This window comes from Mastigoproctus giganteus, chromosome 4 (genome assembly GCF_048544385.1).
Source record: "Mastigoproctus giganteus isolate SK-2022 chromosome 4, ASM4854438v1, whole genome shotgun sequence".
Taxonomy (NCBI): Eukaryota; Metazoa; Arthropoda; class Arachnida; order Uropygi; family Thelyphonidae; genus Mastigoproctus; species Mastigoproctus giganteus.
In genome coordinates, this window is record NC_143578.1 from 242,518,323 (window position 1) to 242,543,201 (window position 24,879).

At 37.2% G+C, this 24,879-nt stretch overlaps 1 protein-coding gene across 3 annotated transcripts in view; it reads left to right on the plus strand.

Moving 5' to 3' along the window:
- Pxn (Peroxidasin) overlaps window positions 1-24,879 on the plus strand; it is a 247,354-nt gene that overhangs the window by 52,115 nt on the left and 170,360 nt on the right. For 2 of the 3 annotated variants that reach the window (XM_090371255.1, XM_090371257.1), the window contains exons 2-4: window positions 8,151-8,222; window positions 15,201-15,272; window positions 24,614-24,685. In XM_090371255.1, the coding sequence (XP_090227381.1) occupies window positions 8,151-8,222; window positions 15,201-15,272; window positions 24,614-24,685 (216 nt within the window). The remainder of the gene's footprint in view (window positions 1-8,150; window positions 8,223-15,200; window positions 15,273-24,613; window positions 24,686-24,879) is intronic. The other variant, XM_090371256.1, reaches the window with a different exon arrangement.

Here is a 24,879-nt window from a genome sequence, read left to right on the forward strand (position 1 = left end):
AAAACAGGGCAGCCCAAGCGTAGATTGTTCACTCCTCAATCTCTCTACTCGGAGAGCCCCCGAGGGAAAGTCACGACACCAAACAAGGTTCGATGTAAGAAATCTCCCCAGGTTAAAATTCTACCCACATTTGTTCTCAGGGCCACGCTATTCGATTTGTATTTAATTATGAGCGAGACTAATGGAAACCAACCGATCCAGAAGCCAACAACGCACTGCCTTCAGCAAAGTTGTGAGAATGGCGGTGGGCAGATAAGTAGCGGGCTAGTTCGAGCCCGCGTGGACGCCTAATGACATCATTAACAAAGAATGAGATAAAGTACCGGGCAGGTGGACCACCGGCAGATAGGAATGGGCCTTGTACCTAGAGGCGCGTGTGGGTTTCGTGCGATCACGCACTCCATAAAACTTATCTGCAGGGAGTTATGGACGCGCGCTTTCCCTTATGATCCGGTGGCTTCAGAAGTGAGCACGACATCGCCCCTCGATTTTCATTCCTTCAAAATAAGCTTCGGCGCACTTATGTCGCGACAACGTGAATCACAACCGATTTCAAACGTTAGTCATTGAGTGACGTGCGATGCACTTGAATTCGTCACGTATTGGTTGAGAGAGAGACATGTCTGACAATCATTGGTTGACAACAATTGTTAATCATGACTTTGATACTGAAAATCCAACGTGACAAACTTCCAAAATTTTTCTTTAACGCATATTAGATAAGTTAATGTTATTCAATAACATTGTTTCTTAAAGGCTTATTTGAAATCAAACCAATAATTACCCTATTTTAGGTGAACTAACCTTAAATTAATAAAGTTAGGTTACCTAAAATAGGATAATTAATAGTTTTTAATTAAGCATATAGGAAATTTTATTGTTATCAAGGAGAGTTTACATTATTTAAAATTGATTTTAATAAATACTTCACAATACTTGACAATGAAGTTGTCAAGCTGTCGATCCATCATATCTGGGACTTTAAACCGAATTCGTCCAAAAAGATGGCTAGTCAGATTAACGAAATTAATGGCTCCACAGCCTCATATGAAAGTCCCAGTTTATGGTTTACTTTTAGAGTATGCAAACTGTCTCTTCGTTGGTTAAAAGGGAAAATTTATGTCACGCCTAAATTGGACCTTTATGTTATTTGAATCCAACGAGAGAAGCTCATTCCTACTATGTGGGTGGCGGAGGGGTCTCGTGAAGTTATCGTTGTCATATTTATTCCTGAGAGAACTGCCAAGTTTCTTTTTGGTATTCATTAGCTCGTGCTACATGCCAAAACCCTACCATTACTGCCACTCACCTAAAGTAAACAACACTAACAGGGGAAAAAAAGTTGACATCGACAGCAATTACTGTTATCAGCTGAAAAGTAAGAGTGATATTAGCGAGGATGCATCGTCAGACAGAAAAAAAAAAGATAGTCGAGGTGCAGTATATTTGTGAGGTGGTTTCTGTCGCACAAATAACATAAAACTGACTTCCGCTTACGTAAGTTCAAATGTAGTGGAGTTGGCGACATTTTCAATTTCCTGGATCTCAAATAATAATACTGTAATAAAAAAGAAAAACGCTTTGTCTAACACGGTTTTTCTTCTCATGATAGTTTTGTTTATGAATATTTTTTATTATAAAAGATTAATAACCACTATATTATTTTATTTGATGTTTTAATATTAAACCGAGGACGAGGAATAACTTTCCCATTGAGGAAAAAAAACCCAATTTATTAGGCAAACTTTTAATTTTCAAATTTCGTCCCATATATGCAAAAGATGTCCATATAGTAAAATGCAATCTTAAAAAAAAAACAGAAAAAACAGCGGGTATATGTACCTCGGTGCCTTTTCATTGAAACCGCGTGTATATTTAAAAATTATAATTTTTTTTTAAATTATTAGATATAGTAACATTTAAAAAAGTGTTATTTACTTCATTTTTATATTATATGTATATGTGAGTGTTGGTTCAAACCCCTTGGCGTATGTTCGAAACTTTCCCCAATATATAACTTCCGTTTCGCTATGAAATTCACCAAACTCTCTGCCTCAACCACTACCAGTTAATTGATTGCAGTGATCTATAACACACTGTCCGAAGATAAACTTCATGAGATCTTACTCCTTGAGATTTTATGGATGTGATCCCTAGGTCTTGTTTTCCCTACCAGTGAGAATATTTCTTCTCGTTAAATTTTAACCATGCCTTTCATATAACAGAGATATGCTCAGGCCCTGAATGGGACCAGTAGATGTTTAGTTGACCAGCAATCCACACAACCGAGAAGTTTCCTGGGAGATTGAGTTGGCCAGCTTCGGTCCTTATCCCCAATATTTGATAATTAAAGTTGCCTTCGTGTGGAAGATGTACGGACTCAACACTGTTGTTTCAATTAGCGGAAATTCCACTCAGAGACAGACTTTAGCAACCGTTGCCAACACAAATCTTTACGGTTTCAAGCTAGCTGTTTTGACATTCTCTCCTCCATTGAACAAAGAACTCTCTAAAAGGAGGGCAAGCAGAACAGAATGTGCAGCCCCAAGGATTCGCCTCCAAGCGTTATTTGCCCTCGCGTGCATATTCCACCCACGCTGTCCCTGCGTGGCAACACGGTTCAGCCTCCGAAATAAACAGAAAAAAATAAAAAATAAAATAACGGCATCCATTACGTCTTGTGGCTACTGAACATTCCGTTTCCTCTGGTAATTTTAATTACAACAGAAACTACTGCAGGCTGCGAAACAGGGAACGCTTCATCGCAACAATCCCCCCTAACAACACCGATGCACGTTTCAGATCGCCAAAGACCCATCGAGGAAGCGTAACAACCCGCACGTGTCAGCTAGTGATAAATGACATCGCGTAGTTGTGGTGTTTCTTGCTGGGGGTCACGTGCGACGCTTAATTTCTCACCTCGCATCCCAACAGACCTTTTGCAGTAACGTTCTGTCTCGGACGTATCACGTTTATAATTGATGGTCCTTAATGACGCGATATCCCGTGGTGCAATGCCTTGTCTCAATGTTTTCTTGCACTCCAATCCTAAGGAATGCTGAAGTGTTATTTCAAAGTCCCCAAGCGGGGCCTGCGTTGTCTTCCAGCAGTCGCTGAATTAAAGTTCTGTTCTAAGTCCCTTACTGATCCTCTAACTCAGACTGTCACAGCTTTCCGAGTAGGACTGGCCAGTTTTCCCCTTCTAAGGGAAAATTAGCATTAGTAGAGGCATATGATGCAAGAAAGCAAACTTATGCAGCATCAGCCAAAAAAAAAAAAAAAAACCACACTCCCATTTCACTCCTCCGTTCGTTCGAAATACCTGTCTAGCTGAGCCTTAAATTTATTTATGCTATCAACTTCCACAACAAGGGATGGAAGTCTGTTCCGCCAACCAACTACCCGCTGACTAAAGGCAAATTTTCGTACATCTATCCTACATCTGTCTTTCCTCAATCTGAAATTGGCCAGCCTCACTAAGTAATTCCACAGCACATTCGTATTAGTACACATAACCAACAGCAGTGCAATATTTGTGAAAGAAATATAATGGATATTAAGCCTTTGCCCAAGAAAATGTGATCTCCTGATTAAATATCCTCACTGGTAAAAATATTAGAAACCTTTATTGGGGAAAGTAGGGGCCGTATTTGACCAAAATTACAGGCAGTACATGTCGTAGCACTTATTCCACTAAGTGTCTGAGGGAGTAGAGCTCCAGATTTGATCATTCTTCTGTTGGGGTAGTTAATCGACGCTGTGTTATAATCGGTAGAGAACTGAGAAGCCAAGATGTCCTTTCCAAGATATCCGAGACATTCTCAATTGGATCCAGATCTGGAGAATTAGGCGACCAGGGTAGAGGATAGAAACCGTGGGAACATTCCTCAAACCATTCATATGGAAATTTTAAACGGTCGATAGTTGAGTTGACGTATTGAATAAATCCAGACAATCCGAGTAAAATTGAAGCATTACAGGATGAAGTTGGTCCGACGCAACAAAAAGATATTCATGAGTGGACCCAGTCCGTGCCAACTGAACACACTGCATGCCATGACACCACCATAGTGGAGAGAGACAGTGTGGTGCATTGCTTCATCAGGATTATGTCACCCGTTCGCTCTACCACTGGTACAAAGAAAAAAGCATAAATCAAAAGTCATCAGACCTCATGATCTTCCATTTTTCCACAATCTAGTCTTGTCTTTGGCGACACCATTACAGTTGATTCTTTCGATTTTTTACAGAAAGAAGTTACTTTCATAGAACCATACGAAGTACCGGCCGCATTTCTCACTTTTTGAGCTGTATTTTCCTTTCGTGTTCCACTCACTGTATAATTTTGAGATGCTTCCTTTCGACACACCAGTGATTTCTTTTGTTTTCTGAATTGTAGTTCCTGCTAAACGCGCTTCAACAGTATTTACCTGATCTGAAAGAACTTGTGATCATATCATGTGGCAGCCTACATTTGCGTGTACGTTTTATTATATGTTGAGCCAAATGCAAAAGGTTTCTAATATTTTGACCAGTGAGCGAATTTTCTCGTTGTTTGTAAAGGCTTACGGCACTTGTGCTATTTGGGAGATAATGCGCCGTCCCGACTAAATACTTATGACGATTCTTAACTTTATTTCAATATAGAATCAATAAACTGCAAATGCAGTAGTATATAGAAACAGTTAGGTCATTGGTGGTAGAAGACTGTAATGAAGATGCAAATAATACCATGAAGACTTAGAGAGCATTGGGAAGAAAACTGCATAGATGGTCTTCACCAACAAAATAGGAAAAATCAACTTTCAGCCTTTGTGATAGGCACCTTAGTTCATGAACTTCGCACCCTAGATCATCAGCCTCAGGAATCCCCAAAAAGTAATATGTTATTGAATTATTGCTCCTTTACTCTCCGTAGCTGAGTGGTCAGGAGCGGGAGTGCAGTAGCGCACGTTCTTTGAGTAGACCGGGGTTCAAGCCCCTGACTGCTGAATACGGTCCATCTGCCAACCCGCACTGGACCAGCGTGGCAGATTATGGTCCATTTCCTTCAGCATGAATTGTTGAGGAGGCTTCCATCCTGCAGTGAATTGATAATGGCTGCGCTTTACCTTTTTTTTTTTTTTTTTTACTTCTTTATATCACGTGCCTGTTATCAAAGGGAGCTTCACCTCTCTGACTCTTGTGATGGCTAAATAGGATTGATGGGAAACCGTTTACCGCCTCCATTTCTAGTATGAGACAAACTAGGGAACTCTAATTTGAGTAATATAAAGAATTAAAACCACAATTCAACAGTATATCACAGTTTGTTCTGGAAAGGCATTTTGCCATCAAATGCTGTAACATCGATCCCAAGAAACTGCGCACAGGAAGGAAACCCTTATAGACTTATAACACCATTCCAGATGTAAATTCTCAAGAAAATAAAAGTGCTATTGACAATTCGCTCCAGCATCACTCGCCACCTTAGCGTGATCCCAGTCTTATCCTGCAGAAGGGCACCTCTGAAACTCAATCGATAAGATGCACCCATTCCACTATGTTTAAATCAGCCCTGCAAATCAGGCATTTAATCCTAACACAAACTGTAGAGGACTAGTGAAGTTGGAAATAGAGCTGTTGTTTTCCCTCATAACTAAGATCTAAATAGAAGGAAATGCTGCCTTCCAATAAAACATAAGTTTTCCTGCTAAATTTGAGCGCTACTTAACGGTGACCCAGCTTTATCGAATGTCCCGACTGTCTTGGGTAATGTATTTCTCGAAAACAGCCTTGAGAGGGAGCGTGGACAGTTTTATGTACACCCAGCCTTTTTTTTTTTTTTTTTGTTTTTATGTTTGTAATGTGCCGATAAAAGTTTATACAAAGTTTCATTTGAATAGCTTTGATCCGTGCCGAATCGCAATTCAAAATATTTGCGAGCAAATATTTGTGCCACCCTGCGGAGAAACATCAAAGAAGCACCTGAACGTGGTTAAAGATTTGGTACTTTTGTAAATTTTGAACGTGACTGATGGCGTTCTGTATTTACAGAAACACCCAAGACATGACATTCGGAAGACGTTACATTGTCCTTACATCGCCTAAATCAAAGTTTTTCCTCGTGCCTTCTTCCGAAGGTCAAATCCCCTAAATTATTGTTTGTTATTTCCCGGTCATCGTCCTCCATATACGAGTTCAGTATATTTAGATAAACTTTGTCATCTCCAAGGTGATAAATACGTTGATTATTTATTCAGCATAAATCTGCATTACTTGGAATCTAGTTGTTGTTGTAGTAGGGTTTTAGGAGAATCAGCGACTAAGGCCATATTACTCCGTATATACTGCCTGGAAATTGTGTGTTCTGAGGTCAATTTTCTGTTTGTTGAATGAAAAACCCAAGTTTCCGGGAGGAAAAACCATACTACCTTCGCCTGAGACCTCCATATACGAGTTCCTAACTCAGCCACGTTGTGAAAAAAAGCCATAAAAATTTCTCCCATTGCTGGGAGGAATTTTTAATGGGTCTTTTCTTGCAAGGATAAAAAAACACTGATGTTAGTTTAACATTAATAAACTTGATGTGGTTAATTTTTAGCTGCCTTTCGCGGTAATGCTTATTTTGCCATGATTATTCCTCTACAAACGTGGAACTGCGTCGCTTGGCTCAATGATTTTTGATGAAATCTTGGAAGTCTTTGATAAAATTAAGGAGCTTTAATAAGAGACTTATTTTACCAAGGGTCTCCAATATTTCATAGTAATGTTTTGTCCCAAATTCGGAAAATTTGCACTACCTACGCTAAAATTTCGATTTTTCTAACAACAGACTACAGTTTGAAAAGTGTTGAAATATATACGAAATGCATCCACTGTATTTATGATGAGATAAATCTAACTTTCCTTATTTAAAACAAATCGCACACAGCAGTCCACAAAGTATGGACAAATTTTTCCTGATAATTCGCATTTTGAAAAGGAGGAATGTCTTTGAGGGAGGGACACAAAGAAGGGGAAGCGCATCTTTCCAGATGGCGGCTGCGCACCCATTGGAAAGCTGGTGTAGCGAGCAAACCCAGTGCTTAATCAACTGTCAAGAAGGTCTGACAAATTCCAGATGCAGTTTTATGGCATACTTAAAGAGGCCCCCAAGCCCAAGCAATACAGTTAAGAGGGATTAGCACGCGCGTAGAACAAGAATATTGTGAATTTTTTCCCTCTTGCTTATTACAGGCTCTGTAAAAAAAAAAAAAAAAAAAAAAAAAGGTTATTGGGTGAGTTAAACGATAACTGATAACCAGTTACACCAAGCAATAATCACCGTAGATATTTTGGATCAAACCCACGACCTAAAATCTCTTTACTCTGAGAATTTGATTACCCAACTTGGCCTCCTTTGAGAGACAGAAGGGCTGTAAATATTGTTAAGCAACACTCCACTCTAAGTGGAGTGGAGTGCATTGTCTAACCGTATTTAGAGATTTCTTATGGCGACTAGTCATGTCACGGACTCAGGTCGTGACAAGTGAACATGTGATAATTTCTTAAGAACAAATGAAATCGATAGGTAAAAGACTAAAGACTATTGTACTTAGAACTACTAAAAGTTAACTGGAAAAAGTTGTACACTTTTTTACCAGATGGCCGAGAACGTGTGAGGATATGTAAGTTGTTTAGTGCGATCTTATCATCCCGATACATAAATAATATTTTAGGGTAGAGCTCCAAACTATGTAAAATTCAAACTGTGACATTGGTCAGTGCATTTGCATCATTACAAACCAATGTACAATGTTCTCTGTAGATTGGTTTGTGTCGGTTTTACAAGAAATTCTTTAATTATTACCAAAGAATAGTGTTAGGAAAAACACAGGGAAAAAGCACACCGATTTGATATACTTATATTGTACATGTACTATTTAGTAAACTTTAAAACTTAGCGAAATAGTTTGCTTCATTGAAATGTAGAAACTACATTAATTTCTGAACTCAATCACACTATCACTTCTCATTTTTTGTTAAATTTCAGTAACTCTTAATGTAATTGCTGTGCACTTATCTAAACCGTATTCTGCTGTCATCTTTTCTAGTAAAATATTTTTTTTTTTTTTTTGGGTATATGTAAATTTTTTTTTTTCCTTCAATTTCTTTTCCTTTCTTCACAGAGATCTTCGCTTCAACAAAATCAAGGAAATCCCTACGAATACCTTCAGGAATCTTAAGAAACTAAATACTCTGTAAGTATCAAGCTGTAAATGTAATTCAATTTTTCCGTTTATTTTTCCTAACGAGATGTCGCGTCTGATATTCATTTTTTTAAAGCTGTAAGGTGCTCAACGTTAGTATAAATATATCATCTTCAGCCATTGTCGATACATGCAGGATGAAGGGCCTCCTCATCACGATTCCAGCAACTGCGGTCTTGGGCTTTGTTACTAGTTACACCAACAAATTTCACAATTTCATCGATCCCCTCATCTTTGGTCTTTTTTCTTGGGCTTTTTTCTTGGGTGTTTAGAGTCAAGCGGTATCCATTCAGAAATTCGTTTGATTCGTCTAATTCTTGATATGTGATCTACCCATTTCCATTTTGAGTACTTTGTTCATTCAATGATGTCACAGACCTTGGTTTGTTGGCAAATCCATGCACATGTTTTTCGGTCATTTATAGTTAAGTTCAAAATTGGGTGCTCCATACGTCTCTATGTGACCCTCAGTCTTTATAAAGCTTTGGCATTCAATGTCAGTGTTTCACAACCATATGGTAGGACAGGGAGGATACATTGCTTCAAAAAAAAACAAAACGTTTTCGTTTTAGACAGTGGCAAGTTTGTCTTGAAGACTATATTAAGCTTTCCAAATGGTTTTCAATCCCAATTTTATGCCCCGTTCTATTTCATCTGTTGAAATTTCTTCTTCAAGGTACCTTGGAGAAGAAATGGGTAGTAAACATTTGATATTCATCTTCAAACCGAAATTCTTACTTTCATGCTGCAGTTCTTTAATGTTTTGCTGCAATTACACCGGATCATTGGTAAAAAGAATGATATCATCTGCAAATCGTAAGTGATTATTATCCCAATTTAGCTTGCAAACAATTTCTTCTAAACAGGCAGAAAATAGTTTCGGAGAGGTTGTGTCTCTGTCGGACGCCTTTTTCTATGTTGATCTGAACTTTACCATCGTTGAAGCGTGTTGATGTAGTCGCCTTTTCATATATTGTTTGGAGAATATTGATGTAAGCTCTGTTTACACTCTGGTTGATTAGGACGTTGATTATTGCTTCTTTTGTGACTGAGTCGAATGCTTTTTCATAGTCGATGAAGGCTACATAATCGATGGTTGTAGTCATTGTGCTGCTTTATAACTTGCTGCACCTTTTGGATGTGATCCACTGTACTGAAGCCGCTTCTGAAACCTGCTTGCCCTTTGGAGGAGGGGTATTGTGCTTCAAGTATTGCGCATCAGATATTGTGCTTATTTTTCTTGAAAGTACTTCTGTGAAGACCTTGTGGACAATTGTCAATAGGCTTATTTGTCGGCAGATTTTTAAATCTGCCTTGTTACCTTTCTTGTGCAGTAGGATGGCTTCTGCATTTTTTCATGCTACAGGTACTTAAGTAGAAGGCTTTTTGAAATTAGCCCGGCTAGAAAATAGTCCAGCTGGCTTCCATATTTCAACAGTGACTTTATCGGGTCGTGCTGTCTTGCCATTTTTCACTGATTTTATAGCATCTTCTACTTCCACCAAAAATTTTGGTACAGTTTCTGCAAATGGTGTTGATCCAGCTTTTGTCGTTTTTCCTTAAAGAGATTTGAATGAAATTCTTCCACTTGCTTTGCTATTTGGTTTTGGGTTTTTGTTGTTGTGCCATCCACAAGCTTCAAAGCAAACATTTTGGTTCTTGTGTAACCAGTTTTCGTTTTGCTTTCTTTAGCTCTTGATTTTCTTCTATTGTTCTTCTGACGAGATCAACGTTGAACCTTGCACATTTCTTCTTTTATGTGTTTTCTTATAGGCTTGCATATTTCTACATATGCTATTTTGTTTCTTATGTTACCACTTTTCTCGATTTCTCATCGCTTTTTCAACTTTGCAATTGCTTCTTTTGATATTCTGGTTGGTTTTTCTTGTTTCACAGTAGTGTCAATGACTTTGTCATTATCGGCTGAAATATCTGTCAGGAATGCCTTGAAACATATGAAAACGATTGGACACTTCTAGTTCAAAGTTTCGATGATTTTTCAATAATTGGTTATTGTTGATCATCTTCACTTTAATTTATTTCACTGATTTCTTTCGTTCTTTCTAGCCATCAGTTTGATTTTTGCTCTCAGTAAGCGATGGTCGCTTCCAACATTAAAATGGTTCAAGACTGAGCAGTCAGTGAATATCGTTTTAGTGTTTGTTAGTATAAAGTCAATTTCACTATTATTTTTAAGAGTCTATTTTCATTGAGCCTGATTGACGTCCATTTTCGTTGAGCCTGATTGACGTCCATTTTCGTTGAGCCTGTTTCTTGAAGAATGAGTTCATGATGAACAAATTTTGTTCCTCCGCAAATTCAATTGGTAGATTGCCTCTATCATCTCTTTTTCCAGTTACATATGGGCCAACAGATCTTTCCTCATTTTGGATCTTATCAATTCTCGCATTGAAATCTCCCATTACAAACTTATAGTAGTAGTCGTCCTCCTGCTTGTAAAGGCGCAGTACATTTCATAACATTCTTCAACTTATATGGCTCACTTCATCACTTCAACATATATGGCTATTTGTTTGTAAATCTTCCTGGAAGTCTTCCAAAACATGACATTGTAGGAGCGTAAGCTCGAAGATTTGAAGAAAATAGCAAATATTTAGCTTAATAGCACAGCAAGCAATTCTTTCGTAAATACTTTCTACTTTTATGGTTGAATCTGTTAGTCTTTTGTTGATCAGGAACCCAATTCCATCACACCACCTATTATTTGTTCCTTTATAGTACAGTCAATGTCCATCTTCTAGTTTGACCAAACCTTCACATTTCTTTCAAATCTCACATAAACCGATGATGGCCCAATTGATATTTTTCCGCTCATGTAATAGTTTTTCCAGGCCTGGATCTGTAATCGTAGATCGAATGTTTAGCGTTCCAATGTCAAAAGTCCAGAGGCAGCCTGATTGGGCCGGTGGTTCTAAGCACCGCTGCCATTTTGTTGTTAAGCCATGTTGAGCGAATGGCCATAATCTGCCACACTGGTCCAATCCGTTTGATGTCTTAGCTTTGATCTGTTCATCATGGATGACCCTGATAGCAGTATATGCTTCTGATGACATAGTTTTCAGCTTCATTGACACGCGCAAACACTCCCGCCGCGATAAGGCATCGATCCATGGGAGTAATGTATCTGTGTGTTTATATACCGATGAGCCAAAACTTTATGACCGCCTACCTAATATGATGTTGGTCCTACACGTGCAGCCAAAACAGCTCGTACCCGGCAAGGCATGGACGCTACAAGATTTCTAAATATGTCTTGTGGTATCTGGTATCAACATGTAACCAGCAGATCCTTAACTCCTGTAAGGTCTGTGGTTGGAACAGCAACTCTGCCACAGCTCGGAGTTGCTGTTCCAACACAAACCACAGATGCTCGATGGGATGGAGTCAGGGGAACTTGGAGGCCAGGGCAATACCTGGAAGTCTTCCTCATGTTCCGCGTCTCGAACAATCCGGGTGGTGTGGCATGGTGCATTATCCTGCTGAAAGGCTGCACCACTAGAGGGAAGACCGTTGTCATGAAAGGGTGTACCTGGTCAGCAATGATGTTTAGGTAGGTGGTAAACATCAGTGTGCACATGGATGACTGGACCCAGGGTATCACAGCGGAGCATCACCCAAAGCATGACACCGGCTTGTTTTCGTCCCACAGTGCATCCAGGCGCCATCACTTCCCTAGGTAAACGACGCACACGTACCCAGCCATCCACATGGTGCAACAGGAAATGAGATTCATCGGACCAGATGACCTTCTTCCAATCACTCAAGATTCGGTTCAGTTTCGATGCTCGCATGCCCATTGTAGGCGCTGTTGCCGGTGAACCGTGGTTAGTATGGGCACTCGGAGGGCCTGTGGCTACGCAGCTACATTTTCAGCATGGTTCGATATACTGTGTATTGTGACACATTACTCCCGTCACCAGCATTCCAATTACCGGCGAGTTGCGCCACAGTCGCCCTTCTGTTGCCGCGTACGTACCATCCGGGAGAGCCTTTGCTCACCTCGAGCATCGATGAGCCGTGGTCGTCCAACCCCTCACCGGCGGTTCGTGGGTTTTCCCTCCTCGAACCACTTTCGGTAGGTACTAACCACGGCTGCCCGTGAGCATCCCACCAGCCGTGCCGTTTTGGATATGCTCTGACCCAGTCGTCTGGCCATTACAATTTGGCCTTTGTCAAACTCGCTTAAGTCCGCTGCCTTTCCCATCTGAAGAACAAAAGGAACACTGATTAACGGAGAGTTCAGCATCAGGTGTTTTTTATACCGTGTCCCGACCCGCGCACGTGCCGTAGTTCACCTGTAGTTGCTCCTATTTCCATAACGACTTGCTGGTCATAATGTTTTGGCTCATCGGTGTATATATATATAACAAAAATGTTTGTTAGATAATATAGTTTCGCTTTAGAGGATCTTTTCTAAACATCAAATTCATCACACTTAAAAACCAACGTAGATTTTCAAGTGTGTTGTTGTTATTATTATTATTTGCAAGGCATGTGCCAAAACTTAGATTATCTTTTGTCAGGTGAAAAATGTAAAAATAATAATCGTTTCAAAATGAAACGATTTTAATGTTGACATGCTGTCAACTTTAAAACCGCTATTAAGTGGCAAGCATTTTAACTTTATCCATGGCATTTGCAACTTGCCTAAATACGCACTTAAAATATTCTCACGTTCATTTGATCAAAAGTATGTATGCTCTCAAAGTTAAAGAACTTTTCTATTGGGACCCACTTAAATATGATTGATTGTCTAATATCTAGAGTTCCAGTCGTTAGATCATCGTGTTTCAGGCAGCGCAGTTGAAGTGTGCTTATCCAAAGTTCGGTCTTGCTTTGCGCTGGAGAAGGTGAAGCGATAAAATCTTATTTCATCTAGTCAGTTGTTTCTAAGCTGATGATCGAGGAAATTTTAACAGTAATGAATGTATTCACTGTATGCTGAAACTTTCGGCGGAGTTCCAATTGGCAATTTAATCACCTACCTTACTTCAAATAGTAAGTAAGTTATCACCTCACATAACTCTCTGCAGAGCAGGGTTGCCAAACGTACCCATTTGATTTTTATGATCAAATTGTGGACTACGAAATTCCACATTTAACCATTAAAGTCATTTTCAAAGGTTTGCAACGCCGGTGCAGTGTCAAGTTATGTAGATCTTCCAATTGTCATGGAATACTGAACGCCAAAGACTTTACTCTAAAAAAGTCTTTGGGATTGTTTGGGATTCATGATGAAATAAAATGAATGATGTCCAACAAACGCTGAACAAGGGAGAGTCTAGTTCCTCCCTTTGTTATTTTCTTTCTTTTCCGAATGGAACCCAACCAACAAACCGAATGGAACCCCCACAAACATAATTCTCCTCTATGATCGCTAATTTGCATTGAGAACTCTGTACGATATCTGAGGATTTTATTGAAGCTATGCTTTGAGAAGTCAAATAAGAGTTAGGAAATACAGTGGAATTCGGCAGGGAATCATTTAAAGATGTTGTTAACTTCTGTGATCACACTTGATGTGAAATGCCTGCATATTCTAAGGAAAAATTTTGACTAATTAAATGAGTTTGGCACGCTATATTAACTAGCATGATTGGTCACTTCAAAATAGAAGCAATTATTTATTTACGCATTGAATTAATTGACTGATATATTTGATTCTAAGGAATTATTTTTTTCGGTCAGAACTGTGATTTACAAGAAGTGAAAATTAGATTCTTGGGATATTTCTCAGACCAAGTGATGAATTTTCTGTAAGGTGTAGATTCTTGCATTTGCGTTTTCTCTAAACGAGAAGTATACAGAGAAATGATATCAGAAGGAAATTTTGTGAGTTTAATTTCAATAAATGACTCCCACTGGAGAAGGTAATTTTAAGGAGTTCTCTGAATATCCGCATACAGTTTTTTGGTTTTCAAGTTACTGAGTGATTTTGCTTCAACTTAAACAGGTTTTGTAGTGAAATAAAGCAAAACCTTTATTTCACCATAAAACCTGTATTCTCAGATAACTGGGATATTTCAGATGGTTGGTGGAGTGAAATGCAATTTTTAATTTAAAAATCATTTAGCCAAAAACTGAAACCTGTCGTATAATTATATTTTGAATCAGAATTTTTGTTAATCACTCATTCAACAAACAAACCGATAAATGTGTATTGGCATCAAGGCGAGGTGGGAAGGGGGGGGCGCTTTAAGAAGGCATTGCGTACAAAATCAATGCATGAAAGTAGTCATAAATTAGATCACAACTATCCCTTTCGCTGCAATTCCTGTTTTGCCATCAAAAGAATAATTATTGGGCATTCTTCTCAAACCGTATATATTTTCAATTTAAGGTTATTTTTACATCATAAAATGATCAAACTCGTATCTGGTGACGCTGTACTTTAATATTTCAGAAGCCGACCCTCTTCAGACCTTTGCTTGAAGCAAATAAATCTTGCTAGGTGTCACGTTAAATAACACCCCTGCACGTGAAATTTTACAGTGCTCTGCTCCTTATTATAATATTTTTCTGAAAAAAATAAGTAAAATTTAATTTTTATCAATAATTAGCCACAGCTAAATTAATCTGATTGTAATTAATTTGATTATTAATTCAATTTAAGATAATAATTAAACATGTTGCCTCTGAGTGGATTTGATGCATTTGTGGTCCAATTATGAAGTTTCCTTGTTCATGATATTTTCAATCAGTAAGTTTTTAAACAGGAAATACTGACCTTTTAAGTGTTGTATTGAAAGTGTTAATGCAAGAAAATCAATGCTTTATTTAATCAGTAAAATTGTTCTTAATTTTTAGTGTGTTCACAAACCGAATGATTTGGTTTTTACTAATTTTATTTAAAATTATTAAATCTGTCATTCCTTTAATTGCTTTTCCGTTTAGCATACATTATCGTGCAAACAGATTTTCCATTAACCTTTTCTATTTGTACTGCAGGCTCCTCAATAACAACCACATCAGTAGGATCGAGGAAGAAGCTTTCAACGGCCTCAAGGAGCTCCGATACCTGTAAGTCTAGTTGAGGTACATTCTTCAGTTTATAGTTCGGTTCGTAATTATCTTTATACCACGAACTTCCTATTCTGAATGGGCACCAATAATTCCTCTGGTGCCCTTTCACCTCATAAATGCAACAGAATCTTGTCAAACGCAATTAATTTCAGACTGGTTAATGATTTCTACCTTGTTCTTAACGACCGTTTTATGACTTCCTTAACCTGTGTACGGGAGGGCTAAACAAAGTGCACGTCAGAATGACAGCTGTCTCTTTGCCCTCTCCCATTTGCCTCAGGGACTTAAATCGGATACAACAAAGTTGTCAGTTAGTTGTTTATACCTGCTTGGGCACCCACTGGAAAAAGTCGCTACTTCCCTTCCCCTCCCCAGAATTACAATAATAATAATAATAATAATAATAATATATATATCCAATAATTCAAAATGAAACAAAATAAAATAAAACATAAGCCAGCAGTATTATTTCTCGCTGCATAAGGACCACTGCCGTGCAAATCCTCTGCATTTGTGGATCGATCGGAGGAGGGGGAATGGGTGGTTTGGTTCTTCGATCTTTTCGCCTTTGCAACGATTTGTATAGCGATTGAAATGCAGCGATTCCATGACCATTATTGGCCTCGTGGTCCTCTGTCGATATGGGGCATAATGGTCAGTCTATTATTTTGATATTTTGTTTTTTTCTTAGTAGTTCTTTTAACCCCTTTTTTTGGTGATATTTCACGTTTTTCGTAACTGGTACCTTCGAGGGGGGTACCGCTAAATTATATTATAATTGGCATTATTTTTAATTTTATATCGGTTTTATTAATTGAATTTAAAGTGCTAAATTATATAGGGGACTATCGGCTACTGTTTGTCTTATTACCTTTACTTCCTGTTGGTTATTTTATTTTACGTTATTTTTATGTTAATTTTCGCTCTACAGTTTTTGCCCTACTACTGGCTTATGTTTTATTTTATTTTGTTTGATTTTGAATTATTGGATATATTTGGGCTTCATGTGGAGGATGTGCATTTTGCTGCCTCTAATGATAGCTTAATATTTATTTATTTATTTTTTTATTTTATGTTAAACTTTTAAGCCATTATTCAAATATATATATATATATATATAATAGTATAAAGAAAATAAATAAGAGTAGAGGGTGGAGCGTAATTATGGATCAGGGACACTGCATAAGCAGACGCACCCTATAGCCATAATGTATATATATTTTATGGTGTTAAGAAAGTGTTAAGAAGATATTTTGTTTAATCCTATTGAATCTACGGTATACACGAGAAGTGAATTCGACGAAATGGATAAGAAATGTAGCGATATATGGTAGGATGAAGGGACTAACTACAGTACTTGGTCACTTCATCCTACCATATATGGGCGCCTCCGTAGCCAGGTGGGCAGGAGCAGCAGTGCATATCACACGCTTCTTGATCAGACCGGGGTTCGAGCCCGTGACCACCAAATACGGAGGATGCGGAAAGGTCAGGAATGACCACCGCATATCCCCCGAGCAATATGGCCTTAGTTGCTAATGCTCCTAAAAACCAAATAACAACAACAACAACCTACCATATATCGTTTATTATACCGTAGATTCAATAAGATTAAACAAAATATCTTTAATACTTTCTTCACACAATAAAAAAAAAAATATATATATATATTTAAATTAGAAAAATATAAATTGCCTTTAGCAATGTAGAGTTTTTTTTTTTGCTCTTCTCACGATTCTGAAAACCGGAGTTGGATGAAATCTAATAAGACTCTAGTACAGTAGACGGGTTGAGAATTGAAAATCTAAAAAATTTACTGATGTTGTACTTGAATTTATTTATGTGGGTCGTAATTTTTAGGAAATATATATGGAGAAAATTTATTCCAGAGAACAGAAGTATAGGTAATAAATTAAGAAGGAGAAATTTTATTTCATGAGTTTGTAGATGCTAGCTGGTTGACCTACATGTTTGGGACCGGTTTGGATGAAACTATCGATTTGCTATTCAGGAAATGACTAAGAAAAAGGAGGAAGTATAATAGATGTCAATTTACGATTGAAACAAGCATAGAACGGAGGATGAATGAAAAAGAAAAGTGTGACAAGAAGTTGGGGGAAGCAATCTCTGATAGAGAGAGAGGGGGAGAGAGAGAGAGGGGGAGAGAGAGAGAGAGAGAGAGATTGCTTTATTAGGAGCAATGTTCCGTGGTACAAGGAATTTGAGAATTTTACAGAATTAATTAACGATTGGTCAAAAGAAAATGTCAGTACCGAAAGTGTTTTGGATGCAGAGGATCTCACTGAAGGATAAATAAATATCTAACGTTAAATACCTCTAAGGTTAGCCCATAAAGAACCTACTATTCTGTCATTTGAAGACCATAAATCATGCTTCTGAATTGAACGACTTAATATATGAAGAATTCCATCTGCTCTACTATTTCTCTTCAAAATTCTTTCCAGTTATCACTCTCTCTAACAACGATCTAAGAAAATTCAGCGTTGACTTTTACTGACCGTCAACAAGTTCTAAAAAGCATCCTTGGAATTTCTCAAACCTCTCCTCTTTCTCCAGTGAAGACTGGAGGAATAGGAGAGGTTTGATTTGTTATGCATGCTTTCTCATTGGGTTACTAGCCTGGAGATAGCCCCCTCTCGCCTCACAAAACGTTTGGATTCAATCCCGTTGTACGAAAGAAATACTGTTTGTAAGGGGAGAACTTTTATGAACTTTTTCATTAGAGGGATTCAATTTAATTATATTCCACACCGAAGTATTAGTATTATGAGCAATCAAAGAACTGGTAGGTAATAAGTAGAGCGAGGTGTTTTAAACTGGATAGTGGAGTCTAGTGTACTATTATCAAATAAACTATGATGAAATTTCGGATCAGTAGAAGATAATTGAAATACAAGAGGAAAATAATCGGTATAAGAATTGCAATGTTGAGGTGCTCCAGATTAGGCCTGACGTAGCCGAGTGGTCAGGAGCGAGAGTGCATAGCACGAGTTCCTTGAGTAGACCGGGGTTCAAGCCCCTGACTACTAAATACGATAAATATTTGTATTGACGATTTATTGTAAACTCTACTGACTTGGTTGTCGTGCTGGAGTATAAACAGAAAAATTATATTGAGAATTTCGAAAACAGTGCCATTTATCATTACCTGTAGTGAGAATATAGATTATATATATAAAAGAATGTAAGATAGATCGCAGAAATGAAATTTGCTTAGATGGTCTCTTTCCTAAGCACGATCAAATGCTTTAAAATGTCCAGAGATAATGAGTTTCTCAATCTTTTCTGCAGCATTTGAACTGTTTATACTACGGCCATGTAGGGTCAGAGAAACTTAAAAACGACAGAGAGCGAGTACAATAACTGCCATATTATCCTTAAAACTCTTTTGTGAGCATGGATAGAATATTGGAGTGGTAACACAGTTTCTTATTAAACAAGAAATAAGGGCTAAAAGTTAGTATGGCATTCACGAAGTAAGTTGTAGTTCTGCTTGTGACTCCTACATATCTTTTGGTCCAGATATCTCCGGGTTATTCGCATTTTGCAAAACCTGTTGCCGAAGTATGATATGTCGGCTGGTCCAAGTACGTTAACCCGATTTCGGTAAGTCAGGTTGATACCGATCTTCTTCCTTAGTCTTCATGTAATTTTAGTTTCTTAGCCAAGTAGTACTTAGTTCAAGGACCCCTTGAAATACTGAAACAAAGAAATGCAATTGTAGAATTTTTTGTACTTTCTGCGCATATTTACTAATTTGCAGTTTTAAAAATTAACGTGTCCGGGGGGGGGTTTGCGAATAAGGAAGGCCCATACGCCGGAGTACATTTATAAATTTATGGCCTTAGACAAAACGCCTGTAAGGGGGCCCCTTGCAGAGGGAACTGGCAAAAACGATAAAAATAATTTCAATTCTCGAAATGTAAATTTGAGGAATTGTAAATTTAAAACATGGTATAATGTTAAGCATATATTGTGACGTAAAGCATTCATGTGCATCATTTCAAAATACAATCTAATTACAGTATTGCAGCAGAACCTTGGGCATAGAGTTCTGCTAAATGCTTCTTGATAATGTACATATTATTTTATATATATATATATATATATATTTTTTTTTTTTTTAATTTTTTTTTTGCCCTACTCAGCAAATATATGTGTCATACAATTTTCATTATCCAAATATGTTGAATGAGCATATGACTCTACCATATTATTAGTGTTTTATTTTGTTGGTTTATTTGTAAAATAAAAAGAAAAAAAATCTTGTTAAAAGCATAATGCAAGTTTATCAACCTATGAACATTCTTAGGATTCCCTTTTTTCCATATGGAGCTGTATATCAAAATATAGTAAATAAATAAAATAACTAGCATATAAAATAAATAAAAATAACACTCTGATTTGTTATAGTGTAATTTTTCACCATATAAGGGCCACCAGTACTCAAATCCATGACATTTGTGTATTGATTAGTGCAGAAGGTTCCCAAACTTTCTCTGTTCACTGCACCCTTAAGCGTTCCCAGTAATTTTTTCATGGCACCCTTAGGCCAAAAGAAATAGCTAACACAGTGGTTTTGATCTTTTAATAATCTGATTCTGTGTGTGTGTGTGTGTGTGTGTGTGTGTGTGTGTAATATTTTAAAAAATAAATGTTATATGATAGTTTTTATAATAATATAATTATAAACAAAATTACAATTCATAATACAAATTATATATACTTATATAATAATTTTATTCTTTATATAGAGGTATTAAATAACTTTCAATCATAGATCACTACAAAATTAAAAAGATATCGCACACCTTTTTATAATGAAATAAATTTATAAATTTCAAAAAAAAAAAAATAAATAAATAACTTAAACCCAAATTACATGGGACCCCTGGAATGTTGTTGCAGTACCCCCGGTTGAAAACCACTGGATTAGTGTATCTATCAGGTTGGCAATGCATTAAATATTATTAGCTTTGTGCTTTTCTCTGAGATGTGGGCACAATAGTCACTTTATTTTGTTTACTCATTTTTGTTTCACACTATTCGTATTGTGGTTGGTTTTTTTGTCTCCATATATAATGATATTTTTTTGCACTTTGGACCAGGTGCCATCAAAGTGTGTTAAATTTGAATTAATTGGCATTTTCATAAACTTAACATTATTTGATATTTTTATTAAATTGGTATTCTTTATAAATTATATTATAAGCATATTTCCTTCTGCTAGACCTTTATTTTAATTTACTCCCCCTTAGTTTTTCTGTAACTATGTACTGTTTATTTTCTATTTGCCATTTCTATATGGGCAGAAGTGTTTTTTGTTTTTTTTGTTTGTTTTTTTTGTAGTTGTTGGCGAATAGGCTTCTGTGGCCATAATGCACCTACTAAGGTTTTTGCAGTACTTTGATCCAAGCCCGAGGCGGGAATCGAACCCGTGACCTGTGGGTTGCCAGGCAGGCACTTTACCCACCCGGCTAACCCAGTCGGCCGGGGCAGAAGTAGCCCCAGATGAACATACCAACTGTGTGGTACTGCACTTAGGGTGGTAGAAAATGAAAAACACCGGGAGTAATTGTGCAGTCAGATATGAAGTTTTCTGAGCAATGAAGACAGGCTGCCAGAGCAGGTCATGGGGTTTTGTCAATAATATACAGGACAGGAATTTTGCTAGTAGAGAAAAGGAGATGATTGTCCCTCTGTATAAGGTAATGGTCAGGCCACGCCTTGAGTACTGCATACAGGTCTGGAGGCCTCATTTTAGGAAGGATGTAGATTTGCTTGAGTGTGTACAGAGAAGGGCAACAAGATTGGCGAGGGGAATGAAGGGATCCTCTTATCAAGAGAGGGGCTTAAGTTCTGCAAATTGCAGCGGCTGGAGACTAGGCACCTGCGAAGTGATCTGATTGAGGTGTATAAGGCCTGGAATGGGTTGAGCACGCTGAATTCTGATGGGATTCTTCCACTTGTTCAGGTTGGTCAGACCTAAGGGGACATAAATTCAAATTGAGGAAAGACAGCTGTAGAATAGATGTGTGGAAATTTGCCTTTAGCCAACAGATGGTTAATTGCTGGAACAAACTTCCATCTGTCGTCGTGGAAGTTGATAGGTTAAATAAATTTAAGGAGGAACTGGACAGGTATTTGGAGGGAATGGCGTGATTTTTTTTTTTTTTTTTGGATAATGCTACATAAGCTCATACGCTTGCTTTCTTGCATCCATCACATGCCACTATTACTATTTCCTTTGCCTGCCATATGATAGAAAGAAAGATAAATTTTATGGACTAGAACTACTGTAAAGCAAAAAGACCCTATGATCATACTGAATAGTAATATTAATAGCCATATAGTGCAAGGAAGCCACAGGCTTTTGCTGCACTGGCTAAAAAAATAAATAAAAAAGAGCAGATAAGAAAATGAAAATTATTTGCTTCCCTCCTCACATAGGTAACCATCCAGTTGACTTTTGAATTTATTCAAACTATCAGCCTCGCCTACCTGCAAAAGTGACCTGTTCCCACAATCAACAACTTGCTGGCTAAAAGAAAGCTTCCTACAATCTAGTCTAAACCTCTTCCCCTGTAATTTGAATTTATATCCTTGATTTCTGGAATTCTTTATAACAGTGAAAATTCCACCTTCATTCATTTTTCTAATTCCTATTAGAGCCTTATAAACCTCAATCAGTTCACTTCTGAGGTGCCTGGTTACCAAGCTCTATAGTTTGCAGTCTTTCCTCATTTGGTCACCCTTTTGCCGATCTCACCATGCGAGTTGCCAGTCTTTGGACCCTTTCAAGAAGCTCAGTGTCTTTTTTTCAGATGAGGTCTTTATGCTTGAACATAGTATCCCAAATATGATCTTACAGTTGCCTTATACAGTGGGATTATGACCTCCCTATCTCTACAGGATATTGTTCGATAAATCATCGATAGGACACCATGGGCTTTCCTGGCTACCTGTTTACACTGCTCAGAAAATTTCATCTGCCCATATTATAACTCCCAGGTCCCTTTCTCCTCTGCTGTTTTTAATTCAACCACACCAAATGCATAATTTATTTTGGAGTTGCTGTTCCTCAATTGTAAGACCTTGCATTCTGCTGCATTAAAACTTAGCTGCCACTTTTCTGACCATTCTTTCAACCTGTTCAGGTCATTCTGAAGGAGCACTGCTTGGTACTGATCAATAACTACTCTTCCAATCATTTTCATCATCTGCAAATTTTGACATTTAAGCTTCCTATCTCATTGTCGATTTCATATATGAAAATCAGAAACAAGTATATATGTATACATAAATCAAGAAGTAGTAAAAGTAGGTTGTATAAAATTTGCAAGAAACAAGTGAATCTAGTATACATAAAAAAAAAAAAAAAAAAAAAAACGATAACACCATTGTCATACAATGCACAACTTTTGTATCATTATCAAGGGTCAACTACTGAAATTGCACAAAAAGACAACGTGGATGCTTCTGTTTCTGGTATAAATATTATACACATAAATAGTAACAAGAATAGAATTAGAAATAAGGTTAAGACCAGAAACACAAAAAAAAATACTATTAATAATAAGCATCCAGTTCATGGTTGACCTAACAGAGGATCAAATAGAATAAGTAAAACTAAATGAAAATAATAAAAAGTACTTCTTGTTTCCAGTTAAATGCATCTAAAACCATAGAAAATTATTAGCTTATAAACTAAGAAGTCATTATAGTCGACCTCATGTAGAGAAAATAGGTGGAATCAGTAAATTCCAGAAGGAAATAGAAATAAGTTTGTGCTGTTAAGGTATAAATAAATAAACAACCCAACATAGAAAAGGAAGTAATGAATTAACAAAGTAGCAAATAAAGGATGCTAAAGTTTGTGAAGGAAAGAAAGTTAATATAAGAAAAATATAGCTTCTCAAAATATAGCTTGGCAAAAATTTAGGCATTAGTTAATTTTGGCAGGATTAACTAATGGTTCACGAGAAATAAAACAAAGAATGTAGAAAATTAAAGGAAAAGGTAGAAGAAAAAAAATAGATCAGATAGGGAGTTAAATGGTTTTGTGATAACTTAGAGGAATTGTTGCAGCTCAACATAAAAAGGTACCAGGAGTGGAATGAATCAATCCAATTATATTAAGGGATGTAGCCATAATTATGAGAACAACTTTGGATGTCCCTGTGGACTGGAGATGTCTGGACAACAGACTAGACATAAGCCTAGGAAATAGCTACCTACCTGATCGATAGAGCAGTACCTAACGCTAGCAACCTCCAGAAAACATAAGAGGAAAAGATCAGGATGTATTCAGATCTAGGAAGTCAAAGATATGTTGCATATCTTTGACTTCCTAGATCTTTGTTGCAAGTAATGGCCATTCCGATCACCATGTCAACCACCGGAGTGGTACCAAAGAGCCTCCATAAGAACCTAGCAACAATAGGCCTCCCAATGAATTCTTACATGGAACTCCAGAAAGCCATGATCCTGAACACCTGTAGGATGGTAAGAGAATTCCTCGACCAACAGTAATAATAACCGGACACATCCAACTACCCCATGCACTTAGTACTAGTACCCATCACGGGGAAAAAAACCTCAAAGGAGAAAAATTATTTTTATAATAATATAAGCCATTCTCCCCACATTGGGTAAAAAAGCCATGGGTTTGAATCCCATAAATGACATAAGTAATTTTTATGGGGATTTTTCACAACATGGCTAAGTTAGCTGGTCTCAGCTGGGGGTTGCTTGGTTTTCATCCAGCAAACAGGCGTATCAACCACAGAACACATGTAGTTTACAGACATAATATGTGAGGTGCAATATGGTCTAAGTCATTTATACACCTAAAACCCAACAGTAACAATGTTATACTTGGGTAGAAAATGACAAGCTTTCATTGGGGGGGGGGAATCCATTAATAATGATAGGACAGTATATATGTGTGCGTGTTTTGCAAGTAGACACATAAAAAATATACAAATAAAAATAGATAAGTATATTATTGTAAGATATACATTTTATGTGTGTACAAATCCACAGTGTACTATATGTCAATTTTCCAAGACTTACTGACATGTTAATTACTGAAACAGGCTGAACAAGCCATTTAAATGTCATAAATAATATGTGATATGAGGTAATATGAGCATAAAATTGACTTCATGATTTAAATTGTCAAGTTATTTCTTTGTTCTGGTTATTTTCATTCATTTTTTATAGTATCTAGATATAGAGTAGTAGTAGTGATTTTCTCAAAAGTTATTTACCAAATGAACAAAGCCATTTCATGTAGAAAAATTTTTCTTTTGCAGTTATTTATACAAGAATCGAATCAAGACAATACATAGCAATGCCTTTAAAGGACTTCATAAATTGGAACAGTTGTGAGTATTTAGTCTATATGGTAGTACCAGAGTCAGGACAAGGTATTTCTGCCCCTGAGATATTTCTTGGAAGCATGTTCCTCACTCTTCTCCACTTAAGTATATTTTGTGAAGTTACACCATCAAATCTTAACTCTCTGCCTTTTCCTAGAAATAGATGCTTTGGGCAGCATCATTGTCCTACCTCTGACTAG